This window comes from Frieseomelitta varia, unplaced genomic scaffold, assembly GCF_011392965.1.
Source record: "Frieseomelitta varia isolate USP_RPSP 00005682 unplaced genomic scaffold, Fvar_1.2 scaffold_332, whole genome shotgun sequence".
In the NCBI taxonomy this organism is placed as follows: domain Eukaryota; kingdom Metazoa; phylum Arthropoda; class Insecta; order Hymenoptera; family Apidae; genus Frieseomelitta; species Frieseomelitta varia.
This window is the reverse complement of record NW_025110071.1, coordinates 184,396-205,285: the sequence shown is the minus strand read 5'-3', so window position 1 is coordinate 205,285 and position 20,890 is coordinate 184,396. Positions and strand designations below refer to the sequence as shown.

General features: G+C 42.1%; 1 protein-coding gene across 8 annotated transcripts in view; it reads right to left on the bottom strand.

The window, feature by feature from the left end:
* The window catches only part of LOC122530218 (POU domain, class 2, transcription factor 2-like), an 81,083-nt gene that overhangs the window by 30,801 nt on the left and 29,392 nt on the right, over window positions 1–20,890 (bottom strand). For 7 of the 8 annotated variants that reach the window (XM_043656986.1, XM_043656987.1, XM_043656988.1 and 4 more), the window contains exon 3: window positions 5,091–5,147. The exons of the other annotated variant lie outside the window; for it this stretch is intronic. In XM_043656986.1, coding sequence (XP_043512921.1) covers window positions 5,091–5,147 — 57 coding nt within the window. The remainder of the gene's footprint in view (window positions 1–5,090; window positions 5,148–20,890) is intronic. 8 annotated transcript variants of the gene reach the window in all.

Here is a 20,890-nt window from a genome sequence, read left to right as displayed (position 1 = left end):
GATTCTTTCTTGGCTGTTCACAGTCTGAAGAATAATACCACAGAGTCATAATAATCTTGCTGTAATTAGAAAACAAAATTTATTCTTTCATCAGAAGCACAATGAGAGAATGTAGAAGAGGGAAAAGAGACAGAGAACGAAGAAAATATCGCAACTTTTATAACATCGATACACAATTGTTACTTTTGATTCTTTCTTGGCTGTTCACAGTCTGAAGAATAATACCACAGAGTCATAATAATCTTGCTGTAATTAGAAAACAAAATTTATTTCTTCATCAGAAGCACAATGAGAGAATGTAGAAGAGGGAAAAGAGACAGAGAACGAAGAAAACATCGCAACTTTTATAACATCGATACGCAATTGTTACTTTTGATTCTTTCTTGGCTGTTCACAGTCCGAAGAATAATACCACAGAATCATAATAATCTTGCTGTGATTAGAAAACAAAGAAAAGAGAAAAGAAGAACATTCATTGCTTTCGATTTTAATTACCCTTTCACGTTACCTTCGTCGTCGTTTGATCATCTTGACCTTCGATTATTAATTTCGATCAGAAAGAAAAGAAGCCACGATGGCTCTCGTTCCCCAGTTCCTTTTTCGCTCGATTTCTTCCACGTCGACGATCTCCTCGTCTCGAGGCCCCTGATGAAGATCCTCGCGGGACCACCAAAGGGCGAGTCGGACAGAAAACACGTGCAAGTATTTTCTCGGTCTCTATCTACGGAAAAGAGGATTTACAGCAGGTAGCATGGCGCGCGTAGCGAGGCCACGTGACGCGCTTTTCAATTTTCAATCGCGTGGCTTTTTGCGTCGTGCAGGCGTGACGCAGCGCCAGGTAGGTTAATTAACGGCGTCCGCATGTCGCCGATAACGAATCGTCATCGGTTAATTAACTCGATCGGGATCAATCAGCGCTCGATCTCAAGCCGCGGTGGATCCTTCGAATCGTGGAACACGGCCGCACGCTGGCCGATGATTGCGAAATCCGGCTGAGAAAGAACGGGCAGGTATCATTGGGAATGCAAGTAGCCGCGATCGATATGATCCGCGGATGCTAATCGAATCGCTAATCGTTTATTCCTGCGTCGTACAGGCACACCTGTTCGACCGATATGGTCAGACCAGAGATTCTTTTCAACGCGGGCTTCATGGAGATCTCTCTCGTACGGAGAACGAACCAACGTCCCTCATCATACTTTGTAATGTAAACTCTCCGCGATATTTTCTTCGTTCTTTGTCTTTTTTCCTTCCGTTCTTCGTCTCCGCGACAGTTTCTCTGCCTTTTCCTCTCGCGAAGTGGTTTTAATCGAGCAGCCAAGAGATTATTGAAAAAATCGTTTCTCGAAAGACCATAGTAATTACATAATATAAATATATATAAAGGCGCATCACCGGAGGTTGTACGTGAAAATTATCGTCTGATCATAGACTGATCACTCTCATACTCCTTTATATATTTCTCAGTCGCTCGAAATGAATCTCATCAATCGTAACTCTCAATTTTATAAATCTTACAAATCATTTCTACTGTATAATAAACACGGAGAACTTCGCCAATTTCACTTGGAACGTTACGAAACGCTTGCGAGCAACGAAACTTGAATTTCGAAGTCGCGGATTATTACAGAAAGGGAAATTGGAGATTGAGTAAAACTGAACTTTGGCCAAAGTCACCACTGTGTGAGGTGGACAAAGCGAGGAACAGAGAAGACGAAAAGGAAGAAAAATGGAGCGGGTGGCGCTAGACTGATCGGAAGTGTGTCAAATTACAGAGGTCCGTGATATTAATGACTCCTAATGACATGATCCTTCGGATCCCCTCTTCAACGTCCGATTTCCACCTACCGGTTACCCTCGAGCCACCAAGGTTTGCCGAGGCCGTTCTCTTCGTGGTCGAAACTCGGTTCAAGGAATCGGCATTAAGGGCACAATTGCTAATTGAGAGACGGAGCGCATTGCTAATGGCAATAAGACAAACAATCGGGGCTAAATGCTATAAAATGAAGCACAGGTTGTCGATGAAATAGGTCCCTCTTACGTTTCGTTTTTCTTCGTTCATCCTCAGCCTCGTCAATCTTCTTCTTCTTTCTCGCCTCCCCTCGCTAGACAAATACAGGGGACGATCTGTGTCGAACTCGCAGAATCTTCGAAATCCTCTTTCGTCCTGGTAACGACCGGTTCAGCATTTCCAAGAGACTGGGCTGATTTTTTGCCACTCTTCCGAAGCTTTGTTCCCGATGCTCATTTTTTCGACAGAGACCGACAAGATACGAACTGTGAATGAAGATCCTCTTGTATGTAATAATTTTATAAACTGGTGCTGCGTCAATGAAAGTAACTGAAAATACATTTCACAGAAATGGAAACTTTCTACGATTAGAGTATCAATGTTTGAAGATCGAGAAAGGTTTAAGAACTCTTAGACCGTGACAGTCTGTAATGTGCGTTGCAAGTTGTACCATACTTTTAATTATAAGTTTAATTAAAAGAGAATGTATTAAATGTAGGACGTCATGCGTGTATATTTAACTTCATTTATTATCTCAACGCGAATTTCTATCATATAAACGAGAAAATTCGGATATTTTCAATCCTAATTAAAACACACCGTGATATCCTTCCCACGTGGATGAAGAGAGTTTGGATAAAAATATACAAACGTTCAATTTTTTCAGTTTTCAGTAAATCTCTTCTCGTCACTAATATTCTAAGATCCGTGCCGCATTTACTCGTGTCAATTAAACTTCTCTGTGCTTGTAGAGAAAGTTCGAGATACGACGAAGAGTGTGAAGAAACAGCGGAGAGCAGTCAATAACAATATGTATCAACGCCAAAGGCACCGAAATCTCGTGAAACGTGATCGTGACAGGTGTTCGCTCGTTCCGAAAAAGAAGAATCTTCTTCTTGGTTCGGGACCAGATCATCGACGTTCGACGTCCTTTGACGTCGCCAAGACAAGACCGATCGTAATGCACATCGAGAGGAGGGACTCGAAACGTGCCGCTGATCCGGCTCGTTAAAGAACCGAGCTCCGTTATTACCGAGCACCTACGTTCGCTGAAAGTTTGCGAGACGTGTTACACTTGGCGACACGTGACAGCCCCCGGTGAACGTTTGCCGACAGGTCAGCAGAATTGCACACGCAGAAACAGAGAGACGCCTCTCTCACGCGAGCCTAAATTATACTGAGAAAAAGAAAAAGAGAGAGAGAGAGAGAGAGAGGGAATCCTCTGCTGTCGCGTGAGAAGAAACGCCGCTTCGAAACCGAAGCGGTCGTTGGTTCCGACGAGGCGATAAAAACCCCTCGGAAACGTTCTTCCCGATCGGTCGTCGAATATTTACTGAAAAAAATATCTGGCCGGTGCCGGTTAGGGTGTCGGTGACGTCTTCGTTCGCTTTCGGGAGAATTCTCGCCAGTTTATACGAGCTGCAGCGAGGTTTCCCGCGGCGATGAACGGGTAAAAGGTTGTGCTTTAAGTTGAAAGGCAAGAAGCGGAAGAATTCTTCCAGGCAAATGACAAAGCTTAGCCGGTAGGCGGCTAAAGTGTAATTGGTTTTACGACGTGTTTTACGTGGAAAGGGATTGGCCCTAGGACGCAACGTGATCCACTTGCGTGGCTGGAGGCTGCGACGGGACTTTTGGATGTGATTTCTGTTCGGAAAGCGACCGAGTTTGAATTCCAAGGTCGAAATATATATTTCAGACACATCAGGATGCTTTCATGCGTCTTAATTTTATTCGCGATTTGTATTATTCAATGCTATACCTTCGCTAAAAAGTCTTTGAACAGGTGTACATTGTATTAAGGAATCCATGAAGTGTTAATATAATAGCAATTAATTTAAATTTCAATATCTAATTACTGTAGAGACAACTGCTGAATGTTTCACAAGATTTTTGAACCACAGTATTAAACTCGATTTGTGATGCGTTTCGATCAAATGTTGAATTACGTGTTTGAAACTTGTGGAAAAAGGTAACAATTTTGTAAAATATCGTTGGCCCAACATGAAATTGACTTTTACACGTATTATTATATATATTATTAAATAAAAAAATAAAATAAATAAAGCAAATGGTCCAATTCCTCACAATCAAATCGATCACAATCAAATTATTCTACCAACAATGTAACAAATCCTTAGTTACTTCAGAAATTCATGATACCAGCAGTATTATGAAATAAAATCAACATTTTATTCCATTATAATAAATAGTAATATGTTGGTGCAGATCTTACTTCAGAATTCCGTAATAATGTCAGTATAATTTCAGTTAATAATAATAGTATTAGTATAATACAAAATACGGACATTCCACTCCAAAATTTCACAATATAGTATTAATATAATTCCATTTTTTTCAGTTTACGAGTTAACAACATATCAATAATCATACGTCACGTGAATTACACGCGCAACTGCATTCTAACGCGCGCCAAACAGAATAAGACAACGCAGAGATAAACGCACCGCGTAAGCGACCTGTTTCGCGATTGGGTCCGAAACCAGTCCCAGTCGTACACGATCGACAAAACGCCCAGTAGTCCACGAACATTACGCTGACGGGGGGGGGGGGGGGGGGGGGGGGGGGGGGGGGGGCTCGTTTCGATTTCTTTCGTCGTCTCTGAAAATTTCTCAATCAGCGATCACGATTCTCTCTCTCGGTTTCCTTTCGAGCGGCGGATTTTCTGCAAGTACCGGGAGGGCACAATAATAATGTAAAAGCCCCCGATCGTTGCAATTAAACGACGTTGCCCCGGCCCCGGATCGGTCGTGCCCGGGCAAAAACCCGGCGAAGAAATAACGACGCGGATTTATAATGCCCGATACTTGAGCCTTTCGCTCAGACCACGCCGTGTCGTATTATTCGTTTGTGAAATTTATGTTCCTGCCATCGGCGAAGGTTAAGCCCTTCGGTACGTTAATCGTATCGCGATTGGGACCGCGGCGCGGCGCGGCGGGGCGGGGATAGAAAGAGAGGAGACGCGCGTCCGATACGGTAGGCGAGAGTAAGAAAGGGAGAGGGAGAGAGGAAGAAGAGGTTGCGAGAGCGCGGACACGACAGACGGACGATGAAAACTCACCTTGTATGGATTCCGGAGAGGCTGGCTCCTTATCGATTCGGCCGAGCGCGTCGCTGGCTGTAACAAAAAGTGCAACGGGGGCCTCGTTAGTGACGTCGCGTTATAAAGCCGCGCGCACGGCGGAAACTTCGTCTCTCTCTCTCTCTCTCTCTTTTTCTCTCTAGCAAAAATGATGAGACGCCAATTCCGAAATGAATTTCCGCGAGAGGAACCGTTCTCTCCGCGCCGATCTTTAGCAGTCGGCCGCTTTTACGAAAGGATACGAGATCGAAGTTACTATGGCGATGAATGTCTCGGGTCTCGAATCTTCTCGCAGGTTATCTCGTTCGTTCCGAAAGTACTGTTCAGATTCAGTTGGAACAATTTTAGGGATCGTCGATACCAACCTGTCGTTGAAACCAAGTGGATCGTGAATTATGGCCTAATTCGGAACTACGTTGCAAGCACAAGACGGTAATTACTGTTTGCGGATGGTCATAAATTAACCCTTTGTTAACGAGACATCTCGATATGATTCTAAAGCTGAATTAATCGCGCCTTGGATTTCAATTAATTATAATTCGAACGTGTCCTGATCTGTTAGAATCTTCTATAGAAAAATTTAATACATCGTCTGCACAAAACTCGAACAACGAGAATTCGTTGGTCAGCCTCGGCAGAAGGTTTATCCTCCCCCATATAATTTCGACGAACATCCATTCAGCGGCCACGCTGGAACTGATTAAGCCGGGGGAACGCGTAAATACGATCATCGCAGACAGCGTTGGGAGTTAAGTCTCGTTATCAATCAGCCGAATTATGCCGAAACGCGACCAATCACCCGGTGTGACACGCATGGCAAGACACGACTGTCCCCTATTCCCAGAAACAGGGCGAAAAAATATCGACGAATATCGATATTCAAATAATCTATTCCGTGTCCCGTATAGAGGAGCCGTTGGGAGGAAGACGCTGGTAATTCACAACGTTAGATGACCACCATAGATCACAGAACAGAGAGGGTGGGGGGAGGGGGGCAAGAATCGTTCCGAGGAGGCCTTGGCCGGCCAGGCTACTACCCCCCGGGGACTCGCAACTCACCCCTGGAAACGACTGTATTCAGATAATCCCACCTTTCCTCCCCTGCACACAGTTTCGTGTTGCTGGACACACGCGACATTTCAATACGTCGACCATTGCCCACCCGGATAAACCGGCGCAAATACGGTCGGGATCTACGCGACCCGTACGGCTTCGGAAATAACGCGGGCTCTAACGATGACATATCGACATAAAGGAACGGTGCTGGGAATGGTACTGTTGATTTCTGCGTCCTTTTCTATTTTTTGTTGAATTTCTCGCGGATATGAAGTCTCTTGTTTTACAACGTTTGGCGAAATTTTTGTGGAATATTTGGTAAATTTATTAATTGTGTAATTTGTTGGATAAAGATTTCTTGGTAATATTCGAATGTCACGATTAAATTCCAAAAAGATATAATATTCCTTTGATAGAACAAAATTGCGATAGGTCTTTCTTGTAATTTTGTAAAGAATAAAGTGTAGATTGTGTGATACAAAGGGAAACGTGGTTCTAAAACAGAAATTATAAAGACCGAACTAAATAATGCTTATGCTTTTACCAAACACCTCGACGAAAAACGTCTCGACATCAAGTTTAACAGTTTAACAAAATTCTAATGAAACGGGCGTATTTATCTCAGATCTCGGGTTAGGCTCATGAAAATATGAACGAATTCACACGAATGATATACAATTTACGAGCAGAATAATTTATATACATATATATCCTCTTGAAGGCAATTAAAATATAGATTATTACCAAGAGAGCAATCGTTAGAACGAGTTACAAAGCTACTGGAATAATCGCGGCTGGAGTCACCGCGCTGAAAAAGGAAACGGGAATGCGAGCGCACCTCGGTCTAACGATCATCGGCGCGCCACTGGAAAAAACGAACAATGCGAGATCCTTGATGCGCGCGTTTTCATTATTAAACGAAGGACTGCCACTGGAAAAAAAACTGGCACACGCTCGCGTAATATGAACGACGACCTCGTCCGTGTGTGACCATCGGCTTTTTTTTTTTCTTTTCCTAGCGCGCGTTAGTCACAAAGAGCGCAACTGACACCCTCCGGCGATATCCTTTGCCGATTCGAAAGGAAGAAATTCATCAAATGAATCAATGATTTCCACTGCGAGCGTTTTTATATTTCTATACGAGTGTGAAAAACGAAAGAAACAGAGTATTTAGGATATTTAGATAATTGATATGCAGGTTGTAGACTGTCACAGATATAGTAAATAATAATGTGAAACAGATATGTAAAGTATTTTTACTATTTTACGATGGGAGTAAGTCTCTAAAGAAGACGTGTATGTTTAAAAATTAAAATTAAAAGTATTTATGTACTTGATATTAATTACTAATGATTTCAATATATAAACAGTGAGTGCACCAATAAATCCAATAAATGTTGAATAAATAAATAAGTTTTATATATCTTTTATTTATTCGATAAATTTTATTATACACATTTGTTTTTGTGCATTTTATCTGCACTGCGTGTATTTCAAATTTTCCATGAATGCAGTGTCTTTATCACCGATCTTTATCACCGATGCAAATTGAACGAATTCGTGTTCGGTTTAAAATATTTCTCGGTGCGATTAACTGACGCGAGGAACAGCGTGGAAACGTTTAAAAGAGAACATCGATAAATTCGTGGCAGATCTCCGGGGCGTTGTAAAGCTGTATAGTTGCAGTATTCACAGTTCGAGAGTCGAATTGGGCTCTAAACACGTTCATCTTGCTTCCATCTTCTCCCCAAATCGTTTACGACTGCGTAAAAACGCAACTACCATTTGCACACGCTGCACCTTTCAAAATAACGCGAGGGGAAAAGTTATTTATAGTTAAAAATTAACTATCATTAATTCATATGAAAATCGGCAAAACCCTACGAGTATATCGAAGGATTTATTTCACTATTAAGACAAAAATTAACAAATCCATTAACTGTAATTACGTCAATTATTAACATTAACAAATTATCCGAATTACTTATACTACAACACCACTGTTTAATAATACATTTCCAAGAAACAATAAAATCGAAAATTTTACTTTCGAATCATTCTTCCTAACTTATCCACTCGCTCGAAAGATACTAAGATTATAGGGAAAAAATCCCGAGTAACTCTACTAAAATCGTCTTCTTAATTGTTAAACGAATCACTACCAAGAAGAAAAAAAAAAAAAATTTCGCCCAAGCATTATCTACATTAATCGATCTCGACGTCAATTTGCTCGCTCAGATTTCCGTATTCGCCGCAAACGGACAGGAATGGGAACCGGTCACTTATTAATTCGACGGGATCCTCTTATGACAGGGGATATATCGCGTGTTTGCGGCTGCAACCCCTTTCCTTCGTTCGTGTATTCATAAAGGTCAGCCGTGCGCGGATCTCTCGGCGAGGTGCCACCTCTCTCTCGTGCCGCGTACGTATTCCTATTCAGCCGGAGTTACGTGGACGAGACACCTGTACAGCTAGCGGACAGCCAGCCGCGGACAGGTGAACACGACGGACTTCCAGCGGCTGTCGAAGAACGCTCGCGGCCGGAAGCACTATCGAAACAACGCGATTATTTGCGGCTCGATTGTGCCCAGTCAACGGCCGTGCCGCGAAATAATGCAGCGGAGGAATCGATTTTAGGACACGCGCGCGGATTTTAGGATTGATCGCCGATAGAGGGTTGATTGGGATTGAACAGCACGTTTCCACGTCTATGCTTACTTACGTACCATGTTCGATTGACGATGGATAAAATAATCTTTCTTTCTTTCTTTCTTTCTTCGTTTTTTTTTTTTTGGGGGGGGGGGAGGGGGGATATAGGCATTGATTAACTATCAAGCTAAATATTGATTAACTATCAAGTGCGAAGATCGCGTTCTATAGTTTATAGTTTATTATCGCAGACGTATTTTCGCCCTTGCCTCGAATTTTACAATCATAATTCTTTTAATTGAAATTGGTATCTCAGAAGTTTTACTGCGTACTGTAAAGAACGTTTCAACTTCTTTGTAAACATTCGTACGAATGATAGAAGATATCATCTGAATATATATAAAAAGAAAAACACAATCTTCTGTATGGATATAGAAAGAAGATACAATCCCGACATTTTGTTCTGATTTTCGGTTAAAACATTTGTTAGAAAAGTCAGTTAGAGTACAGAAAATATTCAAGAACCAATCAAACAGCTTTCAATGAACGTCTACGAAAAATTTGTATTCGAATGAATACAAAAAAATATTCGAAAGAAACAACACCCCTTATATCTTAATCCTCGGAACAATCGCCAATATAATCTCCACCAAAAATGTTCCCTCAAACATTAATAAAGATCCAGCAACATATCTCGATGACTCTATCGACTCGAAACACGCTCACGCCCGCGTTTCTCTGTCCAGCGAGAAAACGAGATTTTAATATTTAAACCGTGCCACGATACAATAAGTGTAATAAGCATAGAGCCGACCGTTGGCCGGCGCACAAGAGACGCTTGAAATATTAATGCTGACATTTCGTTGCTTTGCGGGTAGTTTAACTACACACACACACACACACAAATACACACATCCTAGTTTCCCCCAAACTTACGCCAACGTCTGTAATGCAGACGGTGTGGCTTTCAAGGCTGCGGTTCGTTTCCGGGGAACGATATTGCACTCGGCCATTCCCGTCGCGATATATTCTAATCGCGGTGAATTCGCAGCGAACACGCGTTACACTTTCCTTCTCTTTCCCTTCTCCTCCTTTTTCTTTTTTCTTCTTTTTTTTTTTCTTTCTCTTTGACTTCTCACGCCTGGGTCACGCCAACTATCTCCATCCTGCCCGTTCTCTCTCTCGTCGAACGAGCACCATGAATACCAGATGCGGGATCCGGATACGTCTAGTTTGCGCGCTGCCGGCCCTCTCATCAATTTTTAAGAACCACCTTGTAATACGTATGCACCGACGCTCGATATGGAAACCACGTTCCCAGCGTGAATACAGCGGACGGGAAAATCGCGCGCCCCGGCGGTAACGATGGCGTGAATAGCGATGAGAAATCGCTGCCGAATCGTTGGAAACTGTGGTAGAAGCGGCGAACTGATTCCATCTTCCGACGACCAAGGGCCAATCGTAAGATTCGTCTAACGAGCGAACGAAGAGGCCGCGTAGTTCGCCAAAGTTCGAAACTCGATGAAACCGTCTCGTTAGAGAGAGAGAGAGAGAGAGACAACGCATGGGAATAAAAATCCAGGAAGATTCGGCTTCCATTTGCTCCGCGCCGAGAGAAATATCCTGATCCGCGGCAACTGGAAAGTTGAAGAGAAAGGGTGAAAAGAAAGGTAGAGGAGGAGAACGGATAGAAAAGGAAGAAAAACCGAGGGGGGAAGGAAGAAATGCGCGTTGGAAACAGCGCGTTCTTGTACGTGAGCCGAGACTTTTTCCAATTACAAACGGCGCCATTCGCGAGCCGGCTGCTGGCGGCGATTATTTTTAAAACAAGAATATTCCCTTCCCGCCCCGGGGAACATAATGAGAGGAAGTGGAGGTGGAGGTGGAGGTGGAGGCGGCGGAGGAGGAACACGGTCGGAGGGCGCGATAATGGCGGCCGTTATGAAGAAATCAACCCACCCTCTGAACCTGCCCCTCGCAACCCGCCACGCCGCCCCTCTGCCCACTTGATCTTCCGTCTCCATGGCGACCGCCTTGTCCAGCGGATCCCTGCGAGCACACCGGGGGTGGCTGCGAGCATTCTCTCTTATTATGAGGCTTGCTCCACCCGCGAAAGGGTTGCAACCCTCCCCGGCTCTATGACACACGCCGCCAACCTGCGCTGCCAATGACTTTGAAAATCTCGTCGATCGGACGGATTTCGAGCCGGTCGAATTTTGAAAACAATTGCTGACGACTTGTTAACGTTGGCATATTATTTTGGCTTGTTGTAATTACAGTTTTTGGTGGCTGTCAATCGCGGTTCGTGTTAATAAATTGAAATTAAGTTGATGGTTCGAAGAGGAGCAAGAACAAGTGAAATCAATGCGAGAGTTTTTATTAAAACGGTGATAATATCGAGATGACAGCGTGGTAGAAAAAATGTTAACTTTCAATAGTAGCCTTTTTATCAGAGGCAGAGTTCTGTTAAATAGTTGAACTTTTTTTTTTTTCTCATTTTTTGTCACATGTAATTTCTATAAAAATCAATTCTAAATCAATATCTTCTTTCTAGATCCTACATAGATGCTTTCTTAATAAATGTCACGTAAAAATCTTTAATTCTCCTTTTTATTTCAAACCGTGTGCTCGTAATTACAGCCATTTTGTAAAAAAAGACAATATTTCTCACGTAAGTTACGTAGTTAGTGTAATAATACAATAACAAATATTTCTCTAGACTTACGTAATAAAATCTCCATTACAAATCCACTTTTAATTTCTTTGAAAAAGAAAAAAATATATATCAGTAACATGTAAGATGGTCCAACTATTTAAGAAAACGTTGCCAACAAGATATATGTATAAGTAAGAAGTTTTCATGGAACCGTGGCCACGATAATTTCAAGGTATAAAGGCTAACCAGATCATTTTCCCCGGCCAGGAAGCTTCCAGGAAGCCGGAATGTTTCATTCGAGAGATTCCTCAACGCTCTCGTTGGCCTCTATTTCGCTTCCGCCAAACGTAACGAGCGTTACACGGCTGCAAAAACTGTTCCAACTGCGTTCCATCCAATTATCCATCCCGATGCACCCTGCACGCAGCATTCACGCGCCGATCGATCGATCATCCGGCTCGATAATCGTCCTCGAAACGCCTAATCCCGCGACGAAACTGACGGATCCCGGAATAATTGCTCGATCCGAGGGACGATTCATTCGTGACTCGACGGGGGTGAAAACTGTTCGAACAGTGTGACAAACGAACGAGATGGACCGGAGGAGGGCAAAGAGAAAAAAGAAAATACACAGAGAGAGAAAATGATCGCGACGCAGTGAAATTATTTGAAATTGATGAGGACGATCGGAGAAGGGTTGGGGTCGCGTGGCGCGCGTTCGATGCATAAAAGAGTCCTCGGCCCCTCTTTTATTGCTTCCCATTTTGCGACACGCGCGCGCGATCTTACACCCCTTCTTCAGGATGCACCGGTCCCCGCCTCGTTGGCCCGTGGCAATTCGAAAATGGCGCCGTAATTTACGACGAGTTAATTCGACGCGATTTGTGGGTAGGCTTGACCGGCCTACGGGACGCGATAATGTAGTCCCTTTTCGTATATTTGGGTAGTATGGTTGTGCTTTCGCACGTATCGGTTGCGCGCTGAGAGATTTATGTTTATCGATTCCCTCGCTGGCAGAGGAACCACTTGGTTGATTAAATTTGATGCCGGTAGTATCGTTGAAGACCGTCAAGAGTATAATGTAGCGACATATTAGGTACATTTTCTAACATGAACGTTTGTACATCTCGCTCAAAAGTCTCGTGGCATTGTCATATTTCAATAACACACGACTGGAAGAGCATCAAATGAATTATTCCTAACAATTATCAGTTTCTAGATTTTTAATAAAATCCTTTCCTTTATGCAAGTAATTAACGTTATTAATAGTATCATGCTCGAGATTGCCAAACGTTTCTATAATCGTGCCAAAAATATTTTATTTTGTCATATTTTACTAACAAGAATACGCGATGAAACTTAATGAAACTTACATTTGAACCTAGTCACAGTGTCACGCGAAGTCCTTCCAATAGATAATCGGTTATTACCGACGTACATAAACGATGATGCACATCAAGCGTGTTAAATTTAAGAAACCGTAATCATAAACAGCCGTGTATCACGAGAGGGACGATCGTCCCTGGACAACCAACACTATCACACGTCCCTTATTACAAGTATTTTCGTTCGGAATTACCGTGAAACTGTGCAGACACGTACGGCAGGTCGTAGCGCGGCGTTTCGTTGCACGTAGACCAGAAGAGAGAGAGAGAGAGAGAGAGAGAGAGAAGAGAAAGAGACAGAGAGAAAGAGAGGCCATTAACGGCCACGTAGGGACGCGTACGCGGACCTTACACTCGAGGGGATGGTTTTCCAGGCGGCTCCGTGGCCACGACGGGAGGAAGCATCCGGCGCGACGAGGAGAGACAGGGACGGCGAGCGTAAGTGCTTCACGCGGCGAGGTAATGGAGTCGACTTATTCGTCAGGGAAACGCCTCGACCGAGTGCAATCGAGACCGAAGCTATGTGCAAGAGAAGGGAACAACCGTGACACTTTGGACGACACTCGCGTGGCGGATTCGTCGCGATTTGCCTCGTGAACGTTTCATACATACGTCGATCAATTGAGATTTCGATTAGGGAAGATGACGATGGCAGGCAACATTTGCCTTTGTCAGAAAATAGTGGAAATTATTCATCTCTTGGCTATCTTTTGAATTAGTACAACGACGTTCGCACATGTCGTCTCTCTTTGAATGGTACGCCACCGTAGTGGCTCGTTTGTTTCTCGTGTCGAGGAGAGCATACAATGTTATCTCGTTATGATTTTTCAAACTCTTTATGAAACTTTGATTTATTTAAGTTCAGTCTTTTCAATTTCAGGACTTCGATTTCTTCAAGGTCTTCTAACGCAGTTACGCGGTGTGAAACACTACGCCGTATATGAAGTTCGCCTTGCCGTGTAAAAGTACAGCCACGCCGTAAGCCAGGAGGATAATTGCACTTTGTCAAAACATGTATTTGACACGATACGTTCCGTTGTCGCGTATTTTTATTAATTTGATTATTACACTTCTTACATTACTCTAATACTGTAATAGTTTAGCACACGTTTCTCAGCTTAGAGAATCGTTTGCTGTGGATCGTTTAACGATTTTTAGCAAAACAGAGATTTCATCGAAGTAGTATGTTTCACGGTAAGCACTCACCCTGAGAATATAAACTAGCGTGGCTGAATGTACAGTTTGCATAGCGCATAATTTCCCCTCCCAATGTCGATTAAATTTCCCTCTTGAAAATCCTCGCGAAACGAAACGTCGGACAGTGAAACGATGATTCCAAGCTGTCTCGACGAGAGAGTTGAGACAAGCGAAACGAACATCGTGGCTCCATCGTTGCGGATCACCGGCCGATATTCAAGATGCACGCCTCGCGTCTTGGCAAACCGACTCTAATTACCGCGTAATTATGAGCATCGGCCGTTCCTCCTGGTAGCTTGTAACGCGGCCAAGAGCCACGACACGGGGTCGTGTCGTAATCGGCCAGGGCCAACGGAGATGGTAGGCCACTGTCGCTGTCTCTCGCGGCTATTGTGCCAATTAACGCGAATTTCTGCCGTTATTATTTTTCAATGGATCGCGTGCACACGTGCGCGCGTTGTCGCGCATTTGCATTCGTTGAATATTTCATTCGCCGCTGGGACAGGATGTTTTTCGACGAGACGAGAAACGACCGGTTAATTAATCGAGAGGGCTGGATAGATTTCTGTCTACACGAGAATGCTCGTTCAATGGAACGCGTATCGGTAGATGAGAGATAACGAGAGGGTGCGTGTATAACGAGGTATCGATACGTCACGGTACGAAACGGGCATGAATTCTGAAACGTTCGAGGTGAAATTGGTGAAACTTGGGTTCAAGGTGCAACGCTATTAACCAGCGGGCAGCTGAAGCTCGCCAATTGTATCGAGGAAAGTTTCTTCAAAAGGATAGAATTTATGTGTCCAGTTCAAAGGGTTTAACTCTCGCTCTAACGACAAAAGCAATGACAGTGCTCTCTCTGGGAAATTCACTTTCTGACATGAACCTCGAGTAACCATGTAAGTTAACTTGAAAATTTCATTCGCAAAATTCGTAAAGTCTCTCCCTCCGACCGCTCTCTGCTCCAGTAATTCATCGTCGATAACACATTGTCTTTAGTTTTAATGTACATTTGAAGAAACGTTTAAAAAACAACGTTATTCTACGTCCAACATCTTTATCAAAACTATCAACCTTTCCAGAGTTAACCGACGTTCGAACGTTTGCACCAGAACCAACGAATCAACCTCGCCCCCCTCGAGATACAATCTCCCGTTGCAAAAAGTTTCTAATGACGGGAAATCTAATATATATCGGCCGGGAGGCAGTCGGCTCGCAGCCGAGTACGTGCAGCAGCTTTTCTTGTAATTAAGTTATAACTAAGGACGCGGGCGCGCCATTCAAGGAGTGAGAGGGAGGAGAGAGAGAGAGAGAGAGAGAGAGAGAAACGCGAGAATACGCCGGAAAGTTAGGAGTGGGTGAAGCGGATCTTCGCAAGAGTGGAAAACAATAAGAAGGCTCCGCTAATCCGGACGATATATTATATCAAACGAGAGTGCTGCTAGCATTGCCGAGCCAGCTGTATGCACACACACACACACACACACACACACACACACAAAACAGAGGGAGAGAAAAGAGAGAGAGTAGAAAATCCAACAAATAAGAAGCAACAAGATAAAAGCACAGTTTCCAGTATACGAATGTCTTTTTTATATAGAGAAACCTCGAGAGTTATTTCCGTCGTCGATCGTAATTATCGCATACCGATGCGACGTTTCGCGAGTCGCTAGAGCACGAAACAAACATTCTTTCTCGCTCTTTCTTCTTCTGTCGTTCACGTTCGCAACTGAAAATTTATTAATACAAAAAGAAAAAAAGAAAAAGAAAAAAAAGAAAGAGACGAAGGTCAAGTCCGCATTATCGGGACATCTTTGCAATTAAATTTAACGTCTTAAATGGTCATAAATAATTCACGAATTTGTTTCGTTGGAGACGTTGGGGGAGCGCCTATCGTAGTACAACAACTTCACTTCGCTAGTGCAAAATGGAACTGTCTTAATGATGAATATCCGCAATTTTTCGAAAAAAAGAAAGAAAAGAAAACACTGCCGAACAGAGGTCTGAACGGTTACGAGCACAGAAACAGAAGAGGGGAGGGGGCGAGGGGTTGCGAATTAAAACGGCGCGCCGTCGAGGCGTGAGGAGAGATCTCGAGCCCCGATAATTATCGTAGCGTGCAAATATCGATAATACCGGGACGAGTTGGAAGCGGGAAACGGCACGGAGAGAGGAAACGAAGATACGCCGTGGGGGTCGCCGGATACCCGCCTCTCGGCCTACAACTCAATTGCGCGAAATCGAGTTACCTATCAGCCCTGCTGAACGTGTAATTAATTAATTCGAGCGCCATTTTGCTACTGACGGCCCCCGTCGACGAGAAATATTATTTTCTGATTGTGTTAAGAAGAGAACAGAAAACACGCTCCTTCTCTCTGTTAACTCTCGCTTCGATTTTCCTTCTTCTTCCGTTGGACAAGCGTCGTTCGATCCAGACGTGTCGGAAATAAACGAACCGTTAACAAAAAGGGAAATAACGAAACGTTGTGTTAATGATTTTTAATGGTGAAGAAAGTGTATGCCTAATTAGAAACATGTAATATACATATATATTCTATATATAATATTATAATTCTATGTAATATTATATACTATTATATAGTAAACTACAGACATAATTAAAGAATTTTTTTCATTTATTAAATACGCACTTTGAATATTCTACACATTTTTGCATGCAGTACATGCTTCCTACAGATTTCTGGAATCTGAAATTTTCCAAAAGAAAAAAAAAAAAAAAGAAAAAATACGTAAACCCAACGAGAGACAATATTCTTTTGGCTATACTCCAAAAGTATAGAAAAAACTAAAATGCACTGACACAAAATGAAAAACTTTTTCCCTTGGACAGCCATTACTCAATTTGACCATTATTTTTTTTTTTTTTTTTTTTTTCTTTATTCAAACTCAGAACAAGCGAAAATAAGAGAAAATGTGTCTCCTAGCCATAGAAAAAATATACACGTGTATAATTAGAAGTTTGAAGATACAACGATACACACGAGGTCGAGCAACATGGCCACAAATTTGTACGAAACTCGTGGAGGATCTGGTCGAGCGCGCAACAAGGGGAGGCTTACGTGTTCGCTTAACAAGGAATTCGAGTCATAACGCTTAATTAAGGTACTGTACGAAGTAAGGCCCGCATCGATGAGAGGGACAGAGGAGTGGGAAGGTATGAGGGCCATTGGACCCCGGGATCGTGACCAACCCAGAAGCAGGAACGCGGTCAGATCGGTTGATAAAGATCTGATAAGGTGCCCTCCCAAGATTACGAGCCGAGTTTCGTTCGAGTCTCCTCTCGACGAAACCAGTTTTTCTGCGGGCTCGATTTAATTAGATTTTCCGTGGGATCTATCCTCACTCTCGCTCTTAACTCTGTTCCAAAATCTTTTTTTTTTTCATCGAGAACTGTTTTCTCGAAACGACACGTTCCTTGACACGTTTCTCAATTCCATCTCTTGACGAAAAAATACTTTTTATTAGGAGCTACTTTCTTTGTAAAAAGATTTTGTGAAAGAAAAGCTTCGAATCAGTTTTTTTCAGAGTGTGGCGAATAAAGTAGAATATGAAATAATGGAATATTCTGTTTTAGATAAATTTTAGATTCTTCGTGAGATTCATCAACGTTCACCCCTGCCTTTCTCTCAAAATATTGTCACTAAGAGTTTCTTTGAGTAGCCTGTGTGATAAATTTCGTAAGAAATCCTAGACTCTTCCTAAATTTGTGAATATACATTTGAGGATATGTAGTATATTTTTCAAAGAGAAGAACACATGAAAATGATGGAATATTTCGCAATTAAATTAAACTGTAATTTAAAGGACTCACTGGAGAGCTCGAAGCAAATTAATTTTCAAACGTTAAATTCGCGAATGTTAAAAGATACCACGCTTGCAAGCTGGCATATTTTATTTCGCATTAGTGGGACAGTGGAGCGATCGTATTTGCGTGCAGCCAGCTCGCACAGGGAATCGATGAAGGCGCGCGAGAAATCCGCCGATAATGCAAAGCGTGACTGACGTTCGACTTATCGCGCTATAATCCTATTAAAATATCATTATAAGCTTAGCGGGGAATCACCGCAAGTGTTCGCCGATATTTCATGAAAATTTATGAATCCACTGTCGACGATTAGCATACGCCGATTACGTAGTTTCTATTAACCGTAGTGAATTGACTGAATTTTGTATAAATTGCCAACGTCCTTCTTGAATAACGTGTGGATTTAATGGCGAATATAATCGAAGGAAGGAAACAATCCGCAAATAGAATCGCAAAGAGTAGAAGGGGTGAGAAAACGTGGAAAGTGACGGAGGGGGGCGGGCGGGGGGAGTGAAAGGATACAGTGGATGTCGAAGGGACGACAGAATGGAATTCGAGTGCGTCTACAGATAATCTGAAGCGTATGGGGCGAGCAGAAGCTACTACAAACGAAGAGGGTGGAGACTTTAAAATGGCGGGAGCATCCCTTCTCGACCTAAAAGCAACCCCAATCGTTGCACGCTGGTCTAATCACAGAAAGGGGGTTGGTTTTGCATTTCATACCCTAACAGAAACAACCCTGACACCCATTCTACTCGATGGCACACTTAATAAACGAAATTAAAAACATTATGTGTTATTATGTTATGTTGTGTTGTGTTATAAGTATAAACTATGTTATCAACTAACTGTCCCAACTAACAAATTTAGTAAAATACTTAAAATATAATATATACATATTATAATGCAATAAAATAACAAATTCTAAAATAAAAGTCTACGATCTACAACCCCTATCTGAGTGAATATCATTACTAGATTGCAAATGTGTATTGAGAAATGATTGAAAAAATAAAACTTGGATAGAAAATTGCCCCGTTCATTATTAAATATCATAAGCATAATTTTCATATTTAAATACATTCATTTTATAAATGAATATATTCATTGAATTTATGAATGAATTCATTTGATTAAATGAAATGTCAAATATATTCATTTGTGAATGAATAATAAGCTGCAACCGAGGCATTGCAATAGATTTGTATTTATACAAACTTCATTTATTTCAATTATTGAATCCATTTATTTGAAAGTTAGTCGAGTATATGAGAGAATAAACGAATGATTTAGTATACTCTAATGTTATTATATGCTACACAGTATCTACATATACAAATGTAATTTACAGTATATTTGTTATATTCTAGTCTATTTAATATTATAGTATATCTACTTAATATTCTATCACATAAATTCTTATGTGACGTACAATTTATCCCTCTACATTCATACAAGAGTTTTTATTTTACGCATCTGGAAGCATCTATGCATCAGGGTAGAGGGATAAATAACGACAAAAATACGCGGAAGAAATCAAATAGAGGCCAATTTGTAAGAACACGTTGCTGCATGCGGGACTCGATGGTTTTTCATAAAAGTTCTCCGAACTAGATGCTGGTATTATTATTAAATTTTCGAACGAACCGAGTATCATATCGTATTAATTCGATTGCAACGAAATCGATCCCTAATCGAATTATTACGATACTTAACTTTCATTTTCTTTTTTTTTTTTTTTCCCCCTAAAAGAAGACCAACGTCTTGATATGCTTACGTATCGAAAGTGTCAGCTTCGCGTCCGTATGCATTTTCTTCTTGGTGACAAACTCGTAAATCCCGACGACCATTAGAAGGCCTTCGAAAACTAGAAAAATATAAATTTTTCTTGACTTCTTCCTCGTATAACTCGCCGATAACATACACTGTGCGTTTTCAGTGTGCTGCAATTATCTTTCACCCACAATGGACCTTCACCCAAGATACACAGATACAGAGATTGACCAATTAATTAAATCGATCTCACCCTTATGAAGAGAGAAGACACTTTCTTTCTATCGTACTTTTCTCACTCAGTTTGAAGAATCAGCGGATGAAGCTAATGTCACCGAATATAGTTGACAGACTTCGAGAAAAATAAACTAAAACCCGGGGATTCCTCAAGTTGGTCAGTCGGGGGCAACTTGTCTACTGGAGAGCCAGTTCACGTTGGTCAGCTACTGCCCCTCTGCTCAGCTGGCACGTGGGGGTGCACCCCCGCAAACCCTCTGCAAAGCCAGAAGAAGAGAGAGATAAGGAGACAGAGATCCGGTACGTGCCACTCTGCGGAGCACTCTTCTCTCTCGCGCCGTGTTCGACAGAGGGTACATACATTATCCGCCCCTGATCCTCGATCCCGAACGATCCACGTCTCACGCGCACAGCTACTGTGCTGAATTATAGAAACGTTCCTCTTCTCTTTTCCTATCGCCTTCAACTTTCCACGTTACGACAGTATCCTGGACTTTTAATTTGAGAAAGGTTCTAACGATTGTGCACGAGAGGAACGGGACGTTTTACGCAAACGAGTTCTTTCGTTGCACTTTTATTGTAACGTAATTTCGTTCACTGAATATTTCGTACGAATATTCTGCATTATTCGTTTAATATAACACTCGTACAATGATGTATTATAATAAACAAACTTCGTACGAGTAAATGAACTTCCACTTTAAATACTTGTTTCTTTAATATTTTAATGACGAAAAAAAAAGGCAAATGGCAATAACATTCTCAGAAACCGTGCGAAGTAGCAATCGAATCGTGCAATCAGCTCGCCTCGCAATAAATTTCGTTGCCCTTTAGTTATTTTTTTCAACCTTTCAGTTGAAACCAAGGTAAGAGGAGATGAGAGATCGAGAAAAAAAGAACAATTGCGTAGTCCATCGGAGTTTTTGAATGGACTTCGTCGGTCACAACAGCCGTTAAGTCGTAAAACTAGTAGGTATAACCTCTCCAGTAAATAAAATAA